General features: G+C 44.9%; 1 protein-coding gene across 4 annotated transcripts in view; it reads left to right on the top strand.

The window, feature by feature from the left end:
• LOC128902976 (alpha-2,8-sialyltransferase 8E) overlaps positions 1-22,483 on the top strand; it is a 75,688-nt gene that overhangs the window by 19,717 nt on the left and 33,488 nt on the right. For all 4 annotated transcript variants that reach the window (XM_054186782.1, XM_054186779.1, XM_054186781.1 and 1 more), the window contains exon 2: positions 5,887-6,592. In XM_054186782.1, coding sequence (XP_054042757.1) covers positions 6,462-6,592 — 131 coding nt within the window. In that variant the 5' untranslated portion in view covers positions 5,887-6,461. The remainder of the gene's footprint in view (positions 1-5,886; positions 6,593-22,483) is intronic.

The raw sequence follows: 22,483 nt of genomic DNA, 5'->3' as shown, positions 1-22,483 counted from the left end.
AGATTACCATTTTTATTTTTGCTGTTAGAATTTATTGTTAAAATAGTGAAATATTTATTAACTGGCTTTTTCAGCACTAGGTAATGTGTGATCCTTATTCTGACCATGGGAAATATTTGTTCGTTGTAGTGGTAATGCTAGAATACTTCCAGGGAAAAGAAACGTCAAAACTTTCAATGGCCATTAAACTTATAAAGTGAGTGTCACTGACTCCAGCACTTTCACAAGAAGGTTCTAAGTTTTGGATTTGATGAGCTAGGTGGGAGTTATGACTTGCTTGGGATACAGGCAGGATCATGTTCCCATTCTGAGAGCAAATGTTGGCCATGGAAACCCTTTGACCCCTCCACGGTTCTGCCAACACCTCAGTCCTGTTGATTTGGCGCTAAAGCCAAGGCTCCCATGCAGTGCTCCGAAATCAAACTTTTAAGAGATGATTCCTGTAAAAGCAATTCGGTCCTGTTTCTTTTTCCCTGCAGGGAAACTGAGCTTCCATCCTTCTCAATTACCTGCAGGGTTTCTGTGAGCCTGTACGGGATCATGACAATGATGCTAAGCTTCCTATATTTTCTAGGAATCTGGAAACGCCACTGGGAAAGCAAGGCTGTCCCTAGCATTGAGCCCTGATTAATTTTACACTTTGCTATATGTTTTAGCAAGCTATAAGGAACTGTCGAGAGTAAATGTCCAGCACTATAGCCATGGCAGCCACTGCCTTAGAGCTTCCTACCAGCGAGAGGAAGACCTCGCTTCTTTTCCAACAGAGATGGTGTCAGCAGTGTAAAAAATATTATGCACCGAGGTCAGTTCTTCTCCAGTGCTTATGTGACCCATAACTGGAAGGAAACTGGTCATGATTCAATAGATGATGTAATGTATATCCACTGTGCAGACCATATGTTATTGTCAGGACACCTCCTCTTATTTAGGCAGCTCCACAGGTAGGAGGCCGGGTGCCAACGTAGATGTTGTCATCTCCTCGTGGCTTAGCCCTACTCAGGAGGAAATAAATGTTTACATCTTGGCTGAATCCTTTCAGCTTCCTTTAATATCCCAGTTTAAGACATATGGATTTGTGGCAGTGATGGGGGACTAGACATTGTGTTAACCACTAGATTATGCTAATAAATTCAAGTTTTATATCTGCAAAAGAATTAATATTGATAAGCATATGTTTATGAGTTTCATATTCAGTAGAACCTTCCAGGCATACACCTAATGTGCCAGTGCTTTGCAAAATCAGGGATCTGTTGACACAGGCATCGTAGAAACGGCAAATAGGCTTCATTTAATTTTAATTTAGGGGGAAAAAAAGATACTAGATCGGGATGTAAAAAGTGTTCTACTAAAACCTTTTACAGCCTGTAGTATTCTGCTGTGCTGTGTGTGAAGTTCTTCAACCTGCATAATGGTCTTGAAGAAGAGTGGAGAGTGGCGGAGTTCCTGAAAGGGAACATGAAGCATGTTTTGCTTTACTCTGAACCTGTACAGTACTGTGAGTTCAACATGTTCAGTCATGTACCCCTTGATTTAAACAACCAACAGACAGATCCTGCTTTCCGAGACACCAAATGCCCTTGCTTTCAGCTGAAATTAGAGTGTGCAATCAGTCAAACGCTGATTCAAATGACAGGTTCAGTGAAAGGTACTTAAGGAAATTCCCAATCAGGCCTGCCCATCCAAAGTGAATTCTTCTCTTTCATTTGCGTTAAAAAATAAACTGCAACTTAGAAATAAGGACTGAATATTGTCCTTTCAGCAGAGGCGTGCTTTTTCCCTGCATGAGAGAAGAAGAGTCTTCTCTCATGCAGGGAGAAGATTTTGTCCAGGTTTTGTCCTTTTGCTAATTCCGCTTTCCTTCTCTGGAGCTTCAGAAATATGGTCTTGGTGGTTAGCCAAGACATCTTTGTATTTGAGATTCAATTTTAACTTTTTTTTTCTTCTTCTTTTTTTTTCTTCTTTTTATTTTTTCATTTCATTCTGCTTCATTTGGACTTAAGAGCAAGTGATGAGCTCCCATTGGAGGGTATCACCGTGTGGAACATGTTCGTGTTTGTCATGTCAGAGTCTCGCTGCTCAGGCTGGGGGAGTTTCTGATGATAGATTGTCTCTGATGATATTTAGCAAAGAGCTCACATACAACAAAGGCCAGCAACGTGTAAGCCCAACTGCTTCTGTCAGCTTCATATTATGACAGGCTAAGAGCAGTTCCATTTTGCCACTCTTGCTTTAGCCTCTGAAGTCTATACTCCAAGAAATAATAAAGGAATACCCTTTCTGAGCTTGTGCATATCATGCAGCTTATCCATCTCTCTCTCACCATTTTGTAAGAGGCATTTTGAGTAGCTGATACTAGTTAAGTGGTCCTCTGATGACGGAAGAGATCTTATTTAGTGTGTTCCTGTGCTCTGGCATGAGGCTGACTGGAGTGTAGAGTGATGTGGCCCACCTGGAGTACTACCTCCAGCTCTGGGGGCATCAACATCATAAGGACATGGACCTGTTCCAGCAGGATCAGAGGAGGCCACGGAAATGCTGCAAAGGCTGGAGCCCCTCTGCTGGGAGGACAGGCTGAGAGAGCTGGGGGGGTTCAGCCTGGAGAAGAGAAGGCTCCGGGGAGAATTTAGAGCCCCTTCCAGTCCCTAAAGGAGCTCCAGGAAAGCTGGGGAGGGACTCTGGATCAGGGAGGGGAGCCATAGGATGAGGGGGAACAGTTTTAAACTGGAAGAGGGGAGATTTAGATGAGATATTGGGAAGAAATTCTTTGCTGGGAGGGTGATGAGCCCCTGGCCCAGGTTGCCCAGAGAAGCTGTGGCTGCCCCATCCCTGGAGGGGTTCAAGGCCAGGTTGGCCGGGGCTTGGAGCAACCTGTTCTGGTGGGAGGTGTCCCTGCCTAGGGCAGCGGGGTGGAACTGGATGGTCTTAAGTTCCTTCCAACCCAAACCATTCCATGATTCTACGACTCCCTGTATGCTGCCAGTGCCACTGTAGCTACATTGTCCGTTGCAGGGTCAATACCTCCGTGACCAGCAGTCAGTGCTGTACACAGCGCCTGGGGCCCAGTCATGCCCAGCAAATCTGTGTTTGCAACACAACTCACTGTTATGTCCTTTTCCCCAAGCCCTTCTCAAAATCTGGAGGGGCTCTTTTGCTGCCTGTTTCTTGCTTAAATGCAGGATGTAAAATAATTTAAGAAATTTAAATTATTTTCTGCAGAGGCCTGATGCTTTCAAGGAGGCCTGTCCTTGACAAGTCAAACTCGCAAAGGGCCCCTGGGAATGAATGCTGGCATTGCTCATTCAGCCCTTCTGCATGCATTATATGATTATTTTCACTTACAACGCTTGAGCATATTTTGAAAATTTATCGATAGACATCCTATTTCTTTATGCTTGCACAGAGCTGCTCTGCTTCCAGTTCTGCAGTATTATTGTGGGCTGAAGGCAACAAACAGATTTCTTTTACATGTGACATCGGGAACGGTTTCTGCGCAAGATCTGGCGCAGAAAACCCTCTCCAATTACAATATATATGTTTGTACTTTGCTTTTTGCTTTACGCGTGCAGCTTTCCTGCTCATCGGCCTCTCAGGTGCTGTATCTTCTGGCCAGCTCGATTTAGCAGAGAAGGTTGAGAGGACACACGAAATCAAAGACTGGCTGAGAGTACACGACGCTTCCAGGCTATTTACTGCAGCTCAGGCTGACCATCAGTCCAGGAGAAAGAATATCTCATGGCTCATGAGTTTGGTGCGCTACAGCACAGATATCGGAAGCAAAAAATCACTTTGAATGAAGAGGAATAGAAGAGAAAAGGCAGAAAGTGTTTTCACCAAAACCTAAGTGAAATTGGTGATTGAAAATTGAAATCTGCAAAACTGCCATCATACCCATAGAAGGTCATAAGTAGCCAAATTCTATGCTCTGATACTTTGGTGTTATTGTAAAATAACTCCTGGAGCAACTGAGACACTTTTCTTGGAGATGATTTTCAAAGCTATGAGTAAAAATCTAACAAATCAAAGCATTAAGTGCCTTTTTCTTCACATCTACCCTGACTGGCCTTACCTCTCAGCTTCCCCATAAAAAGCTACTTGTGTAGTATCTTGGGTCCCAACCTGGGATTTCTGATGGCAGTAGATTTCTGATGGCTGTAGTGCTTCTCCCGTTACCGAGAAGGTTATGCGGTTAGATCCATCTAAATGGTATGGCTCCTGTATGGAAACACTCTCGTATTCTATGGGCTTTCACGAACTGATTGTTAAAAGAAACATATTTGGCCCTAGAGCTGAAGACTTTGACAAGAGGGAATCAAACTGCTTTTGCTATTTAATTTGCAGTCCCCTGGTATGTGTATTATTCCCAGTACAGTAAAAATGAGTGCATCCAACTCAGTTATTTTCTTAACCAAAATATTTTTCTTTGACTCATAGGATGGTTTAGGTTGGAAGGGACCTTCAAGATCATCCAGTTCCAACCCCCCTGCCATGGGCAGGGACACCTCCCACTAGACCAGGTTGCTACAAGCCCCGTCCAACCTGGCCTTGAACCCCTCCAGGGATGGGGCAACCTCCAGGGATTCTTCCCCTGGTTCAGGAAGACCCTGAACCACAAAAGAGTAGGAGAGTGTTTCCAAGGAAGTATCAGTATGTCCTTGCCTTTTTTTTCTGTTTTTCCCTGTGTATCCACCACTGGCCAGTGTCAGGGACAAGGCTCTGCGCTGGATAATCTTTGATCTGACCAGGGATCACCACTCTTTTTATATGCGCAGGTGATAATGGGAGCCTTTATCGGGACTGACAAGTGCATGTGTGAGAGCTTTGAAAGGGGCTGAAGAAAGCGTCAGAGGCTGGATGTCCCCAGGGGGTTCCTGCCTGCAGTTCAGGGTGACCGGATTCCTACCTTAAACGCTTTTGATACTTCTGTTGCTTAAAAGTAGGTAGGGCAAAGCCAGCAGGCTTTGTTTTTTTCTTAGCCCTTAATTTTCTTTACTGAATTGCCCTAGGTGATGCTGAGGACTAGCCTTGGCTTCAGGAACTGGGTTGAAAGGGTTGCACAAAGTTACCTTTGGCCCTTCTTCCCATGCAGCACCAATTACAGCTGAGACAGAGTTCAGGAACTGTCCCTGTTTGCTGCTTCACACAGCTGGGCTGCTGGCACACTGGAACATTTTGCATATGCTGATTTGACTGTTGGAGAATTTAATCGCACAAAAATCTGCCCATTCTCTTAGACGAAGAATTTTTTCCCCGCATTTTGTTGTCAAAATCCTTTTCCCATCTGTTATTGGGGCAAAACAACCTTCTAGCCAGGATGTTTCATTCATGAATAAAGCTTTTATTGGAACTTGTTTTAAGAAGCTAAGGGTTGGGGGAAGCTTTTACTCCCAAAGAAATCAGCAACAAAACTCCCATTGATTTCCCTGGGAGCTGAATCGAGCCCCTCCTGACGATGGGGAGATTTTTAGAGGAGTTACGATGGCCGTGGATAAGGTCTTGTTGCTTTGCCCTTTCAAAAGAGAACTGTTTCTGGTCGAGGAACAATCCGAATATTTGTCTCTTTAAATGAATGGTTCTTAGAGCCTGCACGGAGATGCAGTCTCCCTCTCTGCGGCTGTGAGGCTACTCAGAGCCTCCAATAAATCAGCATGCAGGAACTGAGAGCCGTGTCCTTGAAGAGATGCACGGTGACCTTGCTTACGCTTACTCCGGAGGAATAACCGGGGGGAAATACAGGAGCCCAACTAGTGAGCGGTCTATGACTAAAGGCACTGCATTCTGCCTGCAAATGCTGAAGTACCGAAGGCACGGTACGGACAGCACGCTGCTACACAAAATGCAGCTTTCCTTTCTAGCCTGACCAGATTGCTGCTGTTGTTTTTTTTGCAGGGGGCTGAATGAAATCCTCATGATCGTTACACGCTTGTTCAATAATAGCACACCCCAGTCACGTCTCCTTGCAAGCACATTTCGTTGGAATCGCTGAGCAGAAGCAAAGAAGAGCTGACGACTATGTGTTTCCAACGCGGGTTGCCGGAGCCCTGTGTTTGCCATTGGCTGCAGTTTTCTGGTTTATTTGCAGCTTCCCCCATCTGGAATATGAAAATGGGATTGAAGTAGATAATTGCTAGCAGCGGGTTTTCAAGAGAGGCTTAGATGGAACAGAATGCCTCTTGCACAGCACAGGCTGCCTGAGCTGAAAGAGCTCTGAGAGATGATTTTAGATGTTACCCACGTCTGAATCTCCTGGAAACTTTACCGTGGAAGCAAGCCATTGCGCACAATCCTGGAGCTAACATCCAAAAGGGGCAAGGAAGGGGCAGCAGGGCCAAACAATGGGATACCTTGTCCTTGGATTGCTCAGAGAAAAGCCAGCAAGCGTTCCCCTCCGCTTCCCAGCAAAAGGGGCATGAAGGCGACAATGAACTGAATTTTACCCAGCGGAGCTTCAGTGGCTTTTAAGGATGGGATACACTGACCCTTCGTCAAGCAGGGATTTGCTGGGAAACAGAACTTTGTTCTTCATATTCATCTGCGCCTTTGCCGTGGTCACCTTGCTGCAGCAGATCCTCTATGGGAGAAACTATCTCAAAAGGTAAGGGGGGATTTGAGGGAATAGGAAAAGTTGTCTGATCGGACTGAATGGAGAAAGAGATCCAGCCGTACCATTATAACGGTTCAAACCACTTCTCGGTGTCGTGCTGACAATATTAATATCTTGTCAATCTGGGAAGGTGCATCCAGCATCTGTAATGTCTGTTAGATCATTAATAAAGGAGGATGTTAGGCGGAGTGTAATGATTTGTATGTTTGTTAGATTGTGTTTTAATCCTCAGCTGTTGTAAAAATCTAAGTCTTGCTTAACTTAAGATAGACTGACTTATACCAGCTGAGTATTTGCCCCTGATATAGGCTCTTCACCCTATGTAAGTTCAAACTGAAATGGCTTGAGAGGTTGAAGTAAGGCAGTATGTTCATTACCTGAACTTTAATGTCTTTAGAAACAAACATGCTGATGAAATTCCTAAAATCAAAGTGGCAATATTAGTGTTCCAAATAACAGCACTTTATTTTGTCACTGCCATATTCTCATGAGTTTGCTGCTGAGGCTGCTTTATTGTAGAGCACATCAGCCTTTGATCCGAAAACGGTACCGCTCTTTTTATGGCAGACAGCAGTGGGGATGATCTTCCAAGTGTTTGACCTTGACCCATGCAGAGTTTATTTTACTTAAATCTAGTTTGAGGTGTTATGGCTTGTATGATTTTATAAAGGGGAACGTTTCTCTTACATGCTTTGAGGTAAGTGGGTTTCGGTAGTGTAGGTAGCTGCTGTGGAATTTTTTATTGGAATTTAGCTGCATTTTGCCAGGAGAGATCAATGGTTTGATTCTTGCCTAGTTTGCAACTCATGTAGTTGTTTGCCTTATGCCAAGAACAAGCAAAATGCTGACAAATCAGCAAATGTTTCTCACTGGGAGGGAAAGAACAAGCATGTTATTAATATGTATAGACAGGAGTATTGTAGTTTATCCACAGAACAATTTCTGTGCCTTGCTCAGCCGTGAGGCCTTGGCTGGGGGACTCCATCTTGTTTTGGGCACCTCACTTCCAGAAAGACGTGACTCCGTTGGAAGGAGCCAAAGGAAAGCAGCAAGAACGAGCAGAGGTGTAGAAAAAGTGTGCTTGTTTGGCTTGGAGAAAATTGAGGGGAGATATAACTGTCTTGAAATGCCCAAACTATTTCTGCCAAGAGGAAGGTAATAAACACATCCCTGTGAAGACTCATGAGATGACAAGGAGTCATGGGCTTAAGTTGCAGCCGGAAAAATTTGGCTTTAACCGTGAAGGGAAACTTTTAAAGAATAAAAAGTTGCTTGGGGAGGTATAAAATCTCCATCTTTGGGGCCTTCAGGAATCTGTTAGGTAGACAAGGGTAGTACCAAGCTGCCTTGGTGTTGAGAAGGTGACTTTATGACCAGTTCAGGTCTCATCTTGCCTTATTTTCTCAGTTTTTCCTATTTGTTCTATAGGCCTTGCAGCCCTACCAATACTTGCTTTTCTAAGTTGACGTGACTGCGACAGGATTACAGCAGTGAAAAATAAATCCAAAGTATAGACTGAAATAAAAAATAGGAAAGTAAAGATAAAATGGTGAGAAGATGCAACTAAAACTCTTCCAGTGGGTGACCTCTGTGGCCACTTTCTGTCTTGCTTCATGCCCTGGGAGCTTCTCCAGTCATCAGACAGCTGCAAGGAATGAAAAAAAGGTTGATGTTTGTTTCCCTGGCTTGGACAAAGTCTGGTTCTGAGCATTCTGCCATCAAAGGGACTCAGGCAGGGAGATGTGCATGCGTTTTGTCACTTTGGCTGGAAAACACAGTTCATTTATTTATTCTTTTTTTATTCCAGCTTGTAATGGTTTGGGTTTTTTCCTTTTTTTTTTTTTTTTTTTTTTAATCACATGAAAAAGTCTCAGGGGGTTCCCCCTGACTCAGCGCAGGGAAAAAGCACTTTGCCTCCTTTCTGCTGGGAAGTGGTAGTCCCCATCTTTCATGGAAATAAAAATGCAGGATGTGGCAGTCTCAGGCTGTCGGTTATTAATGATAGAAAGGTGATTTACACAGCAGCCCACATCGTTACCATAATATTATCATGAAGGTACTTTTTCACTTTTTCTTTCCCTCTCTCGCTTTCATGCCCTGCAGTGCGTTATGGTGACCATTCCCAGGCAGTCTGATTGCCAGTCTTCTCCGTGCAGGGGTAGCCGTAACCTTTAATTACTCTTTTATTTGACAAACCTCCGGTCTTAAATCCCCTGTTAGAAGCTGATACTGTCTGTGAGGTTCCTTGGACACATTATAGCTTGCACCTCCAGGGATCACGGTGGAGCTGGTGGTTTTGGAGAGCATCCTTGCAGAGGAGAAGTGGGATATTTATAACTCCGGTGCCGCTTGCCAAGCTGGAGCTTGGGGACGCTGCCTAAACCTAAAGCCATTTACTCGCTAGGATTCAACGTGCTGCTTGTGTCACGATAGCCTTTGCTTGCATCCCAACATCTGCAACAATAACAGGCCTCTGGGCGTCTTCTCAAGGCAGTGGGAAGAAATTCCCTCATGTATTTAGAGAAACCTGAAGATTGCCCTGAAATACTGTTCCAGTAAATCTACAATGCTTTTAAGGCTAAATATAACACAGGGCTAGCTTGTTTCTTGCAAGAAGATGGTGGAAATGGGTAAAGGCCAGCAAGGCAGAGGGAATCGGACCTAAAACAAGCAGCTTGGCCACAGCGCAGGGGACAGCATAGACTACAGACTGGTCCCAATAAGCGGTGTGGACAAAGGCACGCTTTTCTGAGTGAAAGATGGAAAAATTAGCTGTATGGCTATAAGCTGTGCCATGCCACTTGCCCTTACAAGGTTTTATTGCCATAAAAACCCACCTGAAGCTCTCCATGGAGGGTGCCGTGGAGGCTGTTGGTCCTGTGTTTGCCCATGGCCATGCTCCCAAAGCCTGGCTGTGGGGATGGCAGGACTGCAGGCAGGAGAGGATGCTCCAGGAAGGAAACTCTGCTCAGTGAAATTTGACAAGGGGCCCAGCCTCTCGTCAAGTCCTCTCTTTCCCCTTAATGAGATATTAATGAGCTCCTGGCATTGCTGGAAGAAGGAAGGGGCAAATGTAGAGATTGAATTTCTAGGTATTCACACATTTTTCACCCACTATATAATGTTCTCTGCTCCTTCCCTGGCTGTTTTGTACCGTGTCATTGGAAAGCAGAATCCTGCCCACCTTTTTTTGCCCTTTTCCAGTTTTCCTCCACGTAGGATGGATGTGGGTGCTCTCAGCAAGGCCAACGCATCGTCCCCGTAGTAGCAGCTAAACTCCTAACGAGAGAGTTGAACTGCAAGCTGGAGAATGACATTGGGAAGCTCTGGTCTCTGTAGCTCCTGATCCTGAGTAAAAAGGATGATGAAATGAGATATAATTAAGGGACTTTAATACGGATCTCTGGGGTAATTATTTTTATTTTAGGATTAATGTGATGATTAAAAATCCGCTGCATTGATCTGCTAAAGTAGGTTAAATGCTGTGGACTTCTGCTTAAATCCAGAGCTGCCGCTTGCTTTTGTATTGACTCATCTTTCCAATTCTCGGCTTTCAGCTGAATTTTCTTTTGAATCAGATGCTCAGCTGAGGGCTGGCCTTTTTTTTTTTTTTGTGAGCTCTTGTTTGGCCAGCAGGGCGTAATCCTGGATTACAACAGGAAACTACCACTACAGTAAAAAATGTTGAAATAGTCCCTGTCTTCATCTCCCAACCTGTTGTATGGGAGAGATCAACAGGACAGTCCTTGCCTGCTTTGGCAAGGGAAAAATATCAGAGCAATACTTTGCTATAGACCTATATTCTATTGGCAGGGGATTCACTAAATACTGGGTTTTTTTTTTTTAAAAAAGCCTGATTTCTGCTCAGGGTGCGAGTCAGCTGAAGAAGAGAATCTGCCCCTTTAAAAATATTTCTTTTTCAGCCAAGTGAGGAGAACATGTTTTCAAAGCTATTAAAGACTTTAAACAAAGATTACCCTGGGGTTTGTCAGAGGGAGTGTGTACAATAACTCAAAAAAATCACACAGCAAGAAACAGCAAACCTTCCCATGCAAGCAACCTGCATTATTTGAAAGCGTTTCATCTTTGAAATGAGAATAAAACATCACTCCTATGCGTGTGTACCCTGTAATTAATATCAGACTCTCATAACTTGAGGTTATACCACCATTTGGGGATTTCTGAAGCAGCTTTTATTCAACAGTTGCAAATCAATCCCCAGACATCTTTACCCCTTCCTTACCCTCATAAGAAAGGTGGCTTATGATCCTTTTATACACAGTATGGGCAAATAAGGAATAAACACACAGAAAATAAACCTGGACTATACCTTGAGGGATCATTTACTCTGTACCATGCTATGAGACAAGATCAGATCTTACTTATACCAGCGACAGCAGTAATTGCGATGTGGACACGGAGGCTGCATGTGGCCTGAGTTGTATTTTATACTCAGCTTGGGTTCTTGAGGAACTACAGCCAACTCACATCAGTTGAGAGATCCGGCCCCAAACCTGGTATGTCCTCCTCTGTCCTATTCATAACACCCTGTGAAGATGTTAACCGTAACCTAAGACCAGTGTTAAAAGTCTTTTTCCATTGAAATATTTTTTCCCAAGAGACGTATGCCGAAGGTCACCTAATGAGTCATCTCTCCAACACACAGCTCCGTGCCCCCTGCTTTACTAACCAGAGTGAAATATTATCCCAACGAAATGACATACGACCTGCGAGTCACCTCGCTGAATCCCTGATGGGGCTGTAGAGCAGGTGTTGGCTTTGGTTTGTTTTCTTCAGAGGAGAAGAGCACTGGAAACTTCAGGAGACAGCAAAGTCTTGAAGCTATATACACCAATACATGTATGTATGGGATATGGCCATCACCTTAAAGTGACTGGATCCTAGTCTAGCATAGCAGGAGAAGCTGAGACTCCAGCCATGCTGTTCTTGTTACGGGATATTCCGAACCGCATTTCAAAAGGTTGGGGATCTGGGAATTGGCATCCCCATCGTGCCTAACTAACCTTGCAAAGGCAGAGAGCCGAACCAGCTCCCCGAGGGGTCAGAGCAGCACTGGAGCCTGTGCTGGGGGAGAGACGGCAGTGGGACGGAGGGGGCAGAACAATCAGGGAGCTGATAGATTAACTCAGCTGCCTCTAAAGTCATTCCCCACTGGTCATCCCATTCCCTTTCTTATTGCTGCTGTTTGTTGCTTTCCATAATGCTCCTGTCTCTCCACATCCAATAGAAGGAGAGAGCTCACAAGTACACGGCAGCTGAATTAAAGCTCTGCAAGAATTTGCAATCACAGCTCTATCGTGGCTGCAACAGAGACGTGTATTGCGAAAAGCATCCCAAAGCCAAAATCTTACCTTCTGCTACTTGGAGGTTTTTTTCCTGATCCATAATTTTAATTTGCTTTTAAGGAAAAGCATTGAGGGGCTGATATTTTAGAACCAAAGCATGAGGGCCTATTATTTCCTCTCCTGTGCTCCCTGGCAGTGCTCTCTATGGCTCTGGTGCAGAAATCAGAAGGGTTTGAATCCCTGCTCTCTCTAAACTTGCTTTATTTCTAGCATTGTTGGGTTGCAGCTCTGCTGTTAAGATGGCAAAACCACTTGCAGATCTAGTCTGCGAATTGCCAGTTCTTCTCCGTTCCCCAGATGACAGTAAATTAAGGGTAATGAAAGTCAGTTATTTCAATATTTCGCATGTGCAAGTTGCATTATCCTGAGTGTGTCATCCCATGGTGTATTACATTGTGGTCCTTCCTGAGCTCAGACCACAGGGGATGTGAGCCACTACAGGGTGACCTACAGATGGTTGCCCCTTTCGCTGTGGCTGTGGCCATCCGGCAGTCCCTAATCCAGTTCCCACAAGCCCACCCTGCACAGGAATGGTTGGTTTCCTTAGGGTTTGAATCATGTTGGGCTGTGGGAGCTCTGCAGAAGTTTCTTGCCCTGGAGCAGTGAATTGTAGGTGTCCCGTTTACCAGCCGAGAGGTGGCTATCGCCCTGATTAGTATCACTGATTAATACAGAGACAATTAAATCCTAATTCTAATCCAAATAATAACCAGTGGCAGCTTGCTTCAGTCTCTGGCTTTGTTGTGCGGGGATCTAGGCCTGCTTCTGTCCATGCCAACAGGTATTTTTTAATATTTGCCTGAGTATCAAGGCTAACTGCGTTTTCTGCACTTTACACAGATCTGTTGCCTCCGAATAACAAAATAATGGTTGCGTTTTGCCAACGCCCAGCATTCAACACCGGTGAATCAAAGCCCTTTCATCCAAAGTGGTTTAAACCCCGTGACATTTCTTTCCAAAACGTCTCTGTTCTAACCTGCCCTGGACATGTTTTATGTCGGTTTGAAAAAATTAGCTGCTTGCCCTCTGTGTGTACGGGCAGGTACAAAGTTCAAGCTTACCTACGTTTGTAGCAAGTCAAACCCAGCACCCAGTCGTCTTCTTTTGAGTTTTTCTACACCTGTGCCTACCATGGCCCCAGCTGTGGGCGATCACATCCTTGACCGCTGTCCTCCATGGCCAGTGTTGCAGACCTAGTAACTTCCGTCTTTTATTTTTGGCCTGATTGGAGTTTCCTGATCGTTCTTACACTTGCTGAGTTTGGTTCAGACATAATCGCTGTGCAAAGCTTCGTATTTTCTTCCTTTCGCTGTGCCTCATTCTTACCCTTGATTGCTTTTTCATTTAATTTCATTTCTCATTTTTTAATTCAAGTGTATTCATTGCTTAGCAGTCCGTGCCTCCCTTGGGAAAGTCGTGGACTTAACCTCTCATTTCTTTGAGGCATCCTTGCCCTTCATTGCTTGCATCCATTTTCCTTTTTCATCAGCCCTGCAGATAGTCACTGTCCTTCCACGTCCTCTTTATTTAATTAGGTTTATGCTTTAGTTCTCACGATGAAAACTTTTGAAGTTTTCTCTGGTAGTTTCATGGCACTTTTTGTAAGAACAAATACAGCCCAGGCTAGGCTTTTCACAGTCCCAGCTGAAAATCTGAGGCAGTCAACAGTTTGGAGGTCTTGCACAAATAGTAGGAGGAGATTGTGCCTTCCACTTCCGTGCACGGAGAGAGGGAATATTGCCTGCTCCTGTGGCTGATACGGGGTACAGACATGTTAACTCTAAATGGCATTTTGCTCATTGTCTTCAGCACAAGTCCCCAGTGAAACTGGGGCTCTGTGGGCATGTTTACACAGAAGAATACAGGGCAGCGTAGGGACACTTGACCTGGCGCTAAATATATTAGTTTTGGAAACGTGAGATGCGAAGCAATGAGCTCAGCCGGATCTCTAATGCTATGGTGAGATTGCTCGTGGTGCCCATCCTGTGTCAGGTGTCTTTGCACTGAGCTACCATCTCAAATGTCAGAATTTCCTGGTATCTTAAAATATTTGGGTTTTCCTGTGAGTTTCAGGGCTTGACTGGCCTTTTTTTTTCTTGATAAGAAAACAACCCGCCTCACTGTCAGCTCATTCTGTTGCGGGCTTTGTGTTGCCCCTAATTATTACAAATAATATTTTAATTATGAATATTTATTAAACAGTGAATTGATACTGATTATCTATTACTCCTTGGATGTTTATCTTCCAGCCACAGATGAGAAAAGGAAAGATTGTATTGTTTTGAAAGGTATCCTTTGATGTCCTAGTCAACACTCCAGCCCATTTAAGCTGACTAGTTGAATTTTGGTGTTGATTCTATTTTATCTTTCTTGGGGACTGATTTTAGATCAGGTTTTCCAGATGTTGCATGTGAATATTTCATACAAGCTTCAACCCAAATGTGAAATGTGCGACGTGAAACAAAACCTTTTTTTCTGTATAATGGTGGTTATAATCCAGCAGCTTCCCACCTATGTTTCCAATTTTGCTCTTTGTGCTAGTCAAAATATACTCCTCCACCACTTTATTACTACTATTTCCCTCGAACATGCCGAGCCAAGCTTGTCCCTGGTATAATACGGTATGGCCAAGTGTGTGGTGTAACCAGACGCGCCCATTTCCCACATCCTCCACCCACAGTTTGCTTTTCGTGGGACCCATATTTCTTCCTTTTGTTGTGAATACTCCATTCCTGCCCTCCCACCTATTTTCCTACGTTTTCAAAACCTTTTCTAAGGGTTTTTTTTCCCGATAAGATAGGAAGCAATCAGCTCAGCAGTTACCCACTGTCAGTCAACTTGCAAAGCCGTAGGTCAATGAGACAAAAAATGGTCTCTGTTAATGGAGCGAGCAGAAGTATGTATGTCTATGTATCCAGACTAAAACTTGCATTTTGCTCATTTTACTGGAGAAATAAGTATTTTTCTAAACTGAACCGGTCAGATTCAACCCTGCTTCCACTGAACGCAAACAGGAGTTTTATTACGGGCTCACATAAGAAGGGGAGCGTCCTGCTCATGTACATGAGTTGTCCCCAGAAATGTTTTATTTCTTTGTGCTGTGCCTGGGAGGGTTATGCCCATGGATTCTCCACCGAAAGAGGCCGATACGCACATGATATTTTTCTGGCATTATAGCCCAGGTGAATTGGATCTGGACTGCTATAGGCAGATTTACGTTTCTTTCTTTCATCTGTGCTGTGTCTGTCTAGATTGCCGTGCTTTGAATATTTATTTCAAAATGGATTAGAGTGTTTGAAGTGATAGTAAACTATTCAAGTAAGCATTTGCCTTTCTCTTGTCGTCTAAATTCATTGTCTTCAGGGCCTGAGTCTGGGCTTTTTGTCAGGAAAGGGGAGTTTATGGACACGGAGACTAGGCTGCTTTGACTCTGCTGGGTTGGGTTTGATCTCAGCACCTCATTGTTACCGAGTGGATGCTTTACTGCATTTAAGCCCCTCTGATGTCTTTTCAGGTTCAGTGTAAATAAACTTGTTGTTTCTGGCCTGCGTGACAAAAAAAAGGATCCTTGTTTTTTCTCCCAAACTCCTCTTACTATACCTCTGTTGGCTCCTATGGTTGTCTTCACTTGTGCAGCAATCTCCCACACTGGAGACTCCTGATATTCCTCTTTCTTAGTGAGCTTCTCTTACTCTCTGTTCCATTTTAGTGAGTGTTTCTGATCACTCTGGTCTGCAGGTCATTCATGCATACCACTGCTTTCATTTTATTTTCCATACACCCTGTGGACACAGTGAGTCATATTTTCCTTATTTTTGCAGAAAGAAGGAACTGGATCTTCAGCGAGATTAACCATCTGACCTTCCTACGCCACTGTGACATCCCTGTTAGCAGGCTAGGGGCATCACTTTCCATTTTCAAATCCTGTGATCATTTAACACTGAAGTCTTCAACTCCTCCTCTCAAGGGCACAGGAATTATGAAACAGGGAAAGTGAGGTACAGTGAAAGTAAGTGATTTTCCACTGACTTTAGGAAGCCTATACATACCCTGGACTGTCTGTTTGTCAGGGCAGGGACTGTATATGGCTTCTGTGTTTGGGTAGTATGTAACAGTCTAGTGCAGCACCATGACCAGGCCTGTAGAAATATGATTATAAAATTATTAATGATGTATACAGAATTAATGTATATAGTATTAGCTTATAACTTAAACAGGAGCGGGAGTCACAAAAGCTGTCATCTCCTAATGGCCTCTTTGCTAGGGAAAATGCATATGGAGAAGGAGAACTGCTAGAAAGAAAGAGCAGGGAAAGTGAAGACAAATAAAGGACAGAGCTCAGACAGAAAATGCAGTAATTTGCCTTGCTCCTGGGGACATTCGTATCTTCCTTTCATGCCTTCAGAGAAGGAGTCTGTAGACTCCTCTGCTTCCCCTTGCTTGACCATCTGCGGTAGACCAGCAAGCTGAGTCAGATTTTGGCTTAGCTTCACCGAAATAAAATGACATTGGTTTCTGTCTGGTTTTGCTTGCTTTTGGGGTTAGTCTGCCTCCGGTAGAGGCAGGATGGGGGAAGTGATAAGGTGAAAGATGAGTGGAAATAGCCTTTTTCCTCTCCTCTAAATGAGAAGAGCTGGTGGTTTTGGGGAATGGGTTGGCACTGGAGTGGCAGATGCTCTTCTATGCTGCCACCTGTGAGTGCACCCTCAGGAAGTTTCCCAATGACACCAAGCTGTGTGGCGCAGTCAACACGCTGGAGGGAAGGGATGCCATCTAGAGCAACCTGGACAGGATGGAGAGATGGGCCTGTGTGAACCTCATGAAGTTCAACCAGGCCAAGTGCAAGATCCTGCACGTGGGATGGGGCAATCCCAGGCACAAATCCAGGCTGGGCAGAGAATGGATGGAGAGCAGCCCTGAGGAGAAGGACTTGGGGGTGTTGGTGGACGAGAAGCTCAACATGAGCCGGCAATGTGCGCTGGCGGCCCAGAAAGCCAACTGCATCCTGGGCTGCATCCCCAGCAGCGTGGGCAGCAGGGCGAGGGGGGGGATTCTGCCCCTCTGCTCCGCTCTGGGGAGACCCCCCTGCAGCGCTGCCTCCAGCGCTGGGGCACCAACAGCAGAAGGACACGGAGCTGTTGGAGCAGGGCCAGAGGAGGCCCCGGAGATGCTGGGAGGGCTGGAGCCCCTCTGCTGGGAGGACAGGCTGAGAGAGCTGGGGGGGTTCAGCCTGGAGAAGAGAAGGCTCCGGGGAGACCTTCCAGCCCCTTCCAGTCCCTCAAGGGGCTCCAGGAAAGCTGGGGAGGGACTCTGGAGCAGGGAGGGGAGCCATGGGACGAGGGGGAACAGTTTTAAACTGAGAGAAGGTGGATTTAGATTTGATATGAGGAAGGAGTTCTTTGGTGTGAGGGTGGTGAGCCCCTGGCCCAGGTTGCCCAGAGAAGCTGTGGCTGCCCCATCCCTGGAGGGGTTCAAGGCCAGGTTGGCCGGGGCTTGGAGCAACCTGGTCTGGTGGGAGGTGTCCCTGCCCAGGGCAGGAGGTTGGAACTAGATGGTCTTTAATGTCCCATCTAACCCAAACCATTCTATGATTCTCTGATTCCATGCCCCCGTTGCCACTCAGTCCTCATTACTCATAGATGCTGATCACTCAACCACTTGCTCCAAACTGCTTTTATGCCTCACGTAGGTCTCTCCTGAATAAATTTCACTGTGTACATGGTCATGGCCTGCTCTCTGGTTGGAGCCTAGACTGAACTGCCAGCTGTGCTTAAAGTCTTTTGGGTCTTCTCCATTTATTCGCTGTAGAATAGCTCCCTTTTAAAAGCCTTGCCTTCTCGTCTCAGCTTAATTTTCACGTCGCCTTCGCGCTGTAGAAAGGCAATGAGACACTCCTCAGGTGGGACCTCAGTGTGATGGCAGCATGGATACGAAGCTGCTTGCTGCAATCTATCCACTTGTTCATTCTCACCTTATAGTTCAAAAAACCTCATAATTGTTTGACCTCCTCAGCTATTAAAACCTCTGCTTGTGCAGGAGTTGTTTGTTTGGACTGCCACAACAGGCTTTTTACTTTGCTTCCTGCTGCTTCTTGACAGCCGGTCTTGACAAGCCCTTCAGAATTACTGCTGCTTCGTTAATTTTCTGGGGTTTTTTTCACGCCCTCCCGCTATTCTTATATTACGCCGGTGTTTATTTGGCCACATACTGATTCAACATTTACAGTTGACAATTAGGATCAAAATATTGCTTTGACATTTACTTGAAACTCAAGGTCTTTATTGCTAAGACATCCAACTTAACAGTTTCTCTAATGCAAGGAGCGACATTGCGCATACCCTTATTTGTGAGGGGTCAGTCCTGTGATTAATGATGTCCATAAACCTTGACGAGAAATTTGCTTACAGTGAACGGGCAAAACAGCATCTCTGCACTGAGTGTTTCTGGTTCTTACATCTTTTATAAAGCCTTCCCTTGTCATCGTCAGCATCACACGTTGGGGAAACGTACTAATTTTAGAAGGAAAAAGCATTAGGGCAAATTGAGCAAATGGCAAAGTTCCACCATTGGTAATAATTGGTAATGATCCCAGGCTTAAAATTAGCTTTTTTTAACTTTTTTTTTAATTAAAAAAACTCTGTGACACGAACTGTCTAAATACATGGGACGCTTCTGTAAGTCATTTCCTCTGCTTTCCTTCTTTTACTCTTTGTTCCCTTCTTTTTTGTTCTGCTTCTTTTTCTCTTCCTTTCCTGTGTTTCCATTCTGCGCGTGCTTTTCTATTGCGATTCTGATTCACAGAAGCTTAATTTACCTCTTCGTTGTTTACCTGTTAAAATGTAGTTAGCGCTGAGAGTGAACGTAGTAGAGTTTTCTCTTCCAACCCAAACCATTCTATAATTCTCTGAATTTAACTACCATAATACGCCAAAGAAATATACTGATGGAGCCGTTCAAGTGTCTTTTCTATTTTCTCAGGCTGTTTGCACATTTGGCCAGACAGCTTTTATCAACACTTAACGACTCACAACAGAGAGGATTAGAAAATTTTTTATTTTTAAAATTGAAATCTCCCAACTCAAGGCTGATCGAAATCAATGGTAAAACTCTCAGTAATCTTTTTTTTAGGAACAGAATTATTTCAGGTCAGTGTTTTTAAACATCTTGTCCTTCATTTCTACTCAGTCCTAATACTACAAACCATTATTTCGGGAGTTGTTCTTACTAGGAGGAAGAGGTTTATTGTACCATCGCTCCAGCGAATGCAGAGCAGCAGCTTGGTCTTGGTCTTGCAGACTCAACAGCGAGACACACAGCCCTGTGACCTGTGTAATGTTTCTTCGGTGGTGTGTTTTGTGTGTATGTAAATCTATATGGTGTTAAACTCTCGAGTACCTGTTTGTTGGAAGAAAAGCACTGTACAGTCCGCTTTTCCCGTCTGGTTCAGGGTCAGACACTTAGTTCGCTCCTGACCCTAAGCTCAACTTTCTACTTTGTCCTTACCACGTAGAAGTGTCATACCCGGGCCCTTGCTTGCCCTCGTTAGATATTTTTGTACCTCAATTAGATCCCCCATTCTGCCATTTCAAAGCTAAGTATTTTAAGCTGTTCATCGTAAGACATATCTGCCATTCCTCAGCGTTAGTCTTCCTGATCTCCTCTTGGATCTTACCCAAAATGTGCACGTCCTCCTTTAAACTTGGTGCCTCAGCTGCAGTACACACTGTTCCCAATAAAAGGCTTGATGAGAGGAGGGCATTAAAGAGCGGTTTTATCATTTCTTTTGCTTTATGGACTGATTCACCGCTCTCCACCTTTGAGCATTTACTTAGCTTTCCTTCCAGCTGTTACATGTGGAGTGAAGATGTACAAAGGGACGGGACTTTACGAACTGTTTTAATTCTTCATTTCATCTGCCTAAATACTGGCTATGCTTTAGGAGAGTTCACCTCTGAAGGACACACCAACACCAGCTATTTATCTAGAGTAATGCTCTCTATTTCAGTCTGCAAGTAAATATCTAAGCCCCAAATATCTAATTTAAATCCAATTAAAAGGTATGATTCCAACTTGGTTTTCCCGCACTTCTGCTCTCTCTCCCCATGTGTCATTCAGTGCTGCCCTTAGCAATTTAAACATATTTTTAAGGTCATATATTTAGATGCCTTTTACAAATACATATGTATTCAAAAGATACATGTTTCCATACCAATTGCAGTGTGGCAAAAAAATGTGTTAGACTGTGGTAGATGGGAATCAAGTGTTTATTTCAACAAGCCTAAAAGTGAAGGTGTCTTAGTGAAAGTGAGAATTTTCTCATATTTTTTTCACACCAATATTCTACTCGGAAGTTGTACCTTGGGCAGCCTCAGCTGATTAAAAACTGTCAGAGCAACGAAGAAGGTATGGGACTCCCAGGCAAACCGTAGCATTGCATTACCCTATAGCCATTAGAGCATAACCTATACACCCTTTGACATGATTCTCCAAATTGATCACCAAAGTAGCCCTCTCCAAGCTGAATGTAAGATGGAAGTGTGCGATATCATGGCATCTTGCCTACAGCAATCAGGATAGTCTCTTCCACTTGTTCTGATTTTTTTGGAAAACGGGAGAATCATAGAATGGTTTGGGTTGGAAGGGACCTTAAAGATCATCTAGTTCCAACCCCCTGCCCTGGGCAGGGACACCTCCCACCAGCCCAGGTTGCTCCAAGCCCCGGCCAACCTGGCCTTGAACCCCTCCAGGGATGGGGCAGCCACAGCTTCTCTGGGCAACCTGGGCCAGGGGCTCACCACCCTCACAGCAAAGAGTTCCTTCCTGATATCTCATCTAAATCTCCCCTCTTGCAGTTTAAAACGCTTCCCCCTCATCCTGTGGCTCCCCTCCCTGATCCAGAGTCCCTCCCCAGCTTTCCTGGAGCCCCTTGAGGGACTGGAAGGGGCTCTAAGGTCTCCCCGGAGCCTTCTCTTCTCCAGGCTGAACCCCCCCAGCTCTCTCAGCCTGTCCTCCCAGCAGAGGGACCTCCAGCCCTCGCAGCCTCTTCGTGGACCTCCTCTGGCCCCGCTCCAACAGCTCCATGTCCTTCTTGTGCTGAGGACTCCAGAGCTGGACGCAGTACTCCAGGTGGGGTCTCCCCCGAGCAGAGCAGAGGGGCAGAATCCCCCCCCTCACCCCGCTGCCCACACTGCTGGGGATGCAGCCCAGGATGCAGTTGGCTTTCTGGGCTGCCAGCACATATTGCCGGCTCATGTTGAGCTTCTCATCCACCAACACCTCCAAGTCCTTCTCCTCAGGGCTGCTCTCCATCCATTCTCTGCCCAACCTGGATTTGTGTTTGGGATTGCTGTTACCCAGGTGCAGGACCTTGCACTTGGCCTGGTTGAACTTCATGAGGTTCACATGGGCCCACCTCTGCAGCCTGTCTAGGTCCCTCTGGATGAAATCCCGTCCCTCCAGCGTGTTGACCATACCACACAGCTTGGTGTCATCGGCAAAATTCCTGAGGGTGCACTCAATCCCACTGTCCCTGTCGCCGACAAAGATGTTAAACAGCATTGGTCCATTGATCGGGTGAATCTTTCCCTAAACTAACTGTACTGAGCCAGTCTCTACTGATTTTTAAGAACATGGACAATTAGTTCACATGGAAATGCCTGGACTGCAGGTACTTGAAGTTAGATGAAGTTGTCTTAAAACAGTTATGACAACAAGAAGTTATGTGCACACATTTCCCCAGTACAGAACAAATAAATTCCTCCTTTACATTTTTGGAGCTGTTTAGAGTGACTCCCCTTTTCTGCTGCAGGAAGGAAAAAGGCCTTATTTTAACACCCCGTGTTGCTCCTTTTTAATTTCCAGTTCTTATAACAGCTGCCAATTAGACTAGAGGATGAACGTGGTCTGAGAGATTCTCCAGTCGTTGTAATAAGCGTGTTGACCGAGAAAACTGGCAGGGTCTCCTGGATGCCCTTTCTTTTGGGCAAAACGGGCTGGCAGATTGCTTCCTGACTGTCCCCGCACAACCCAGCCGGGAAGTTAACTTTCAGTATTGGCAGCATCAAATGTTCACAACTCAGCTGCCAGGCTTCTGAAATCATGAAATTGGGTTAAAATGGAGAAGGTTAAAAATAACAATCTGCACGATTCTTTTTCCTTGACTTCTGAGCTAAGGGAAGGATTTGACTTGTGTTGTCAAAAGTTTCTTCCGACCCGGCTTTTTTAAATGCATGTGAGATTTCTACCCAACTATAGGTGGAGTTTCCAGAAGACTGCAAGCATCGTGGATCTTGGAATGAATTTGTGAAAGTTTGGAAAACAGGGTGTTCTGGTGATTGTGATATGCATTGGCTTAAAAAATACTGTCTTCCCAAACAGGGAAAAGAGCAATATAGTGTGACTTAGAGAAGTCATCAAATGACAAATCCGTTGCTAGCACAGCCAACAAATTAGAAGAAGGACCCAGAGCTCACCACATTTAACAGCTACCGTAGGTGTAAAATTGAAACTTGGAGGG

Source organism: Rissa tridactyla, chromosome Z (genome assembly GCF_028500815.1).
Source record: "Rissa tridactyla isolate bRisTri1 chromosome Z, bRisTri1.patW.cur.20221130, whole genome shotgun sequence".
NCBI classification, from domain to species: Eukaryota; Metazoa; Chordata; class Aves; order Charadriiformes; family Laridae; genus Rissa; species Rissa tridactyla.
This window is presented reverse-complemented; position numbering and strand designations above follow the sequence as displayed.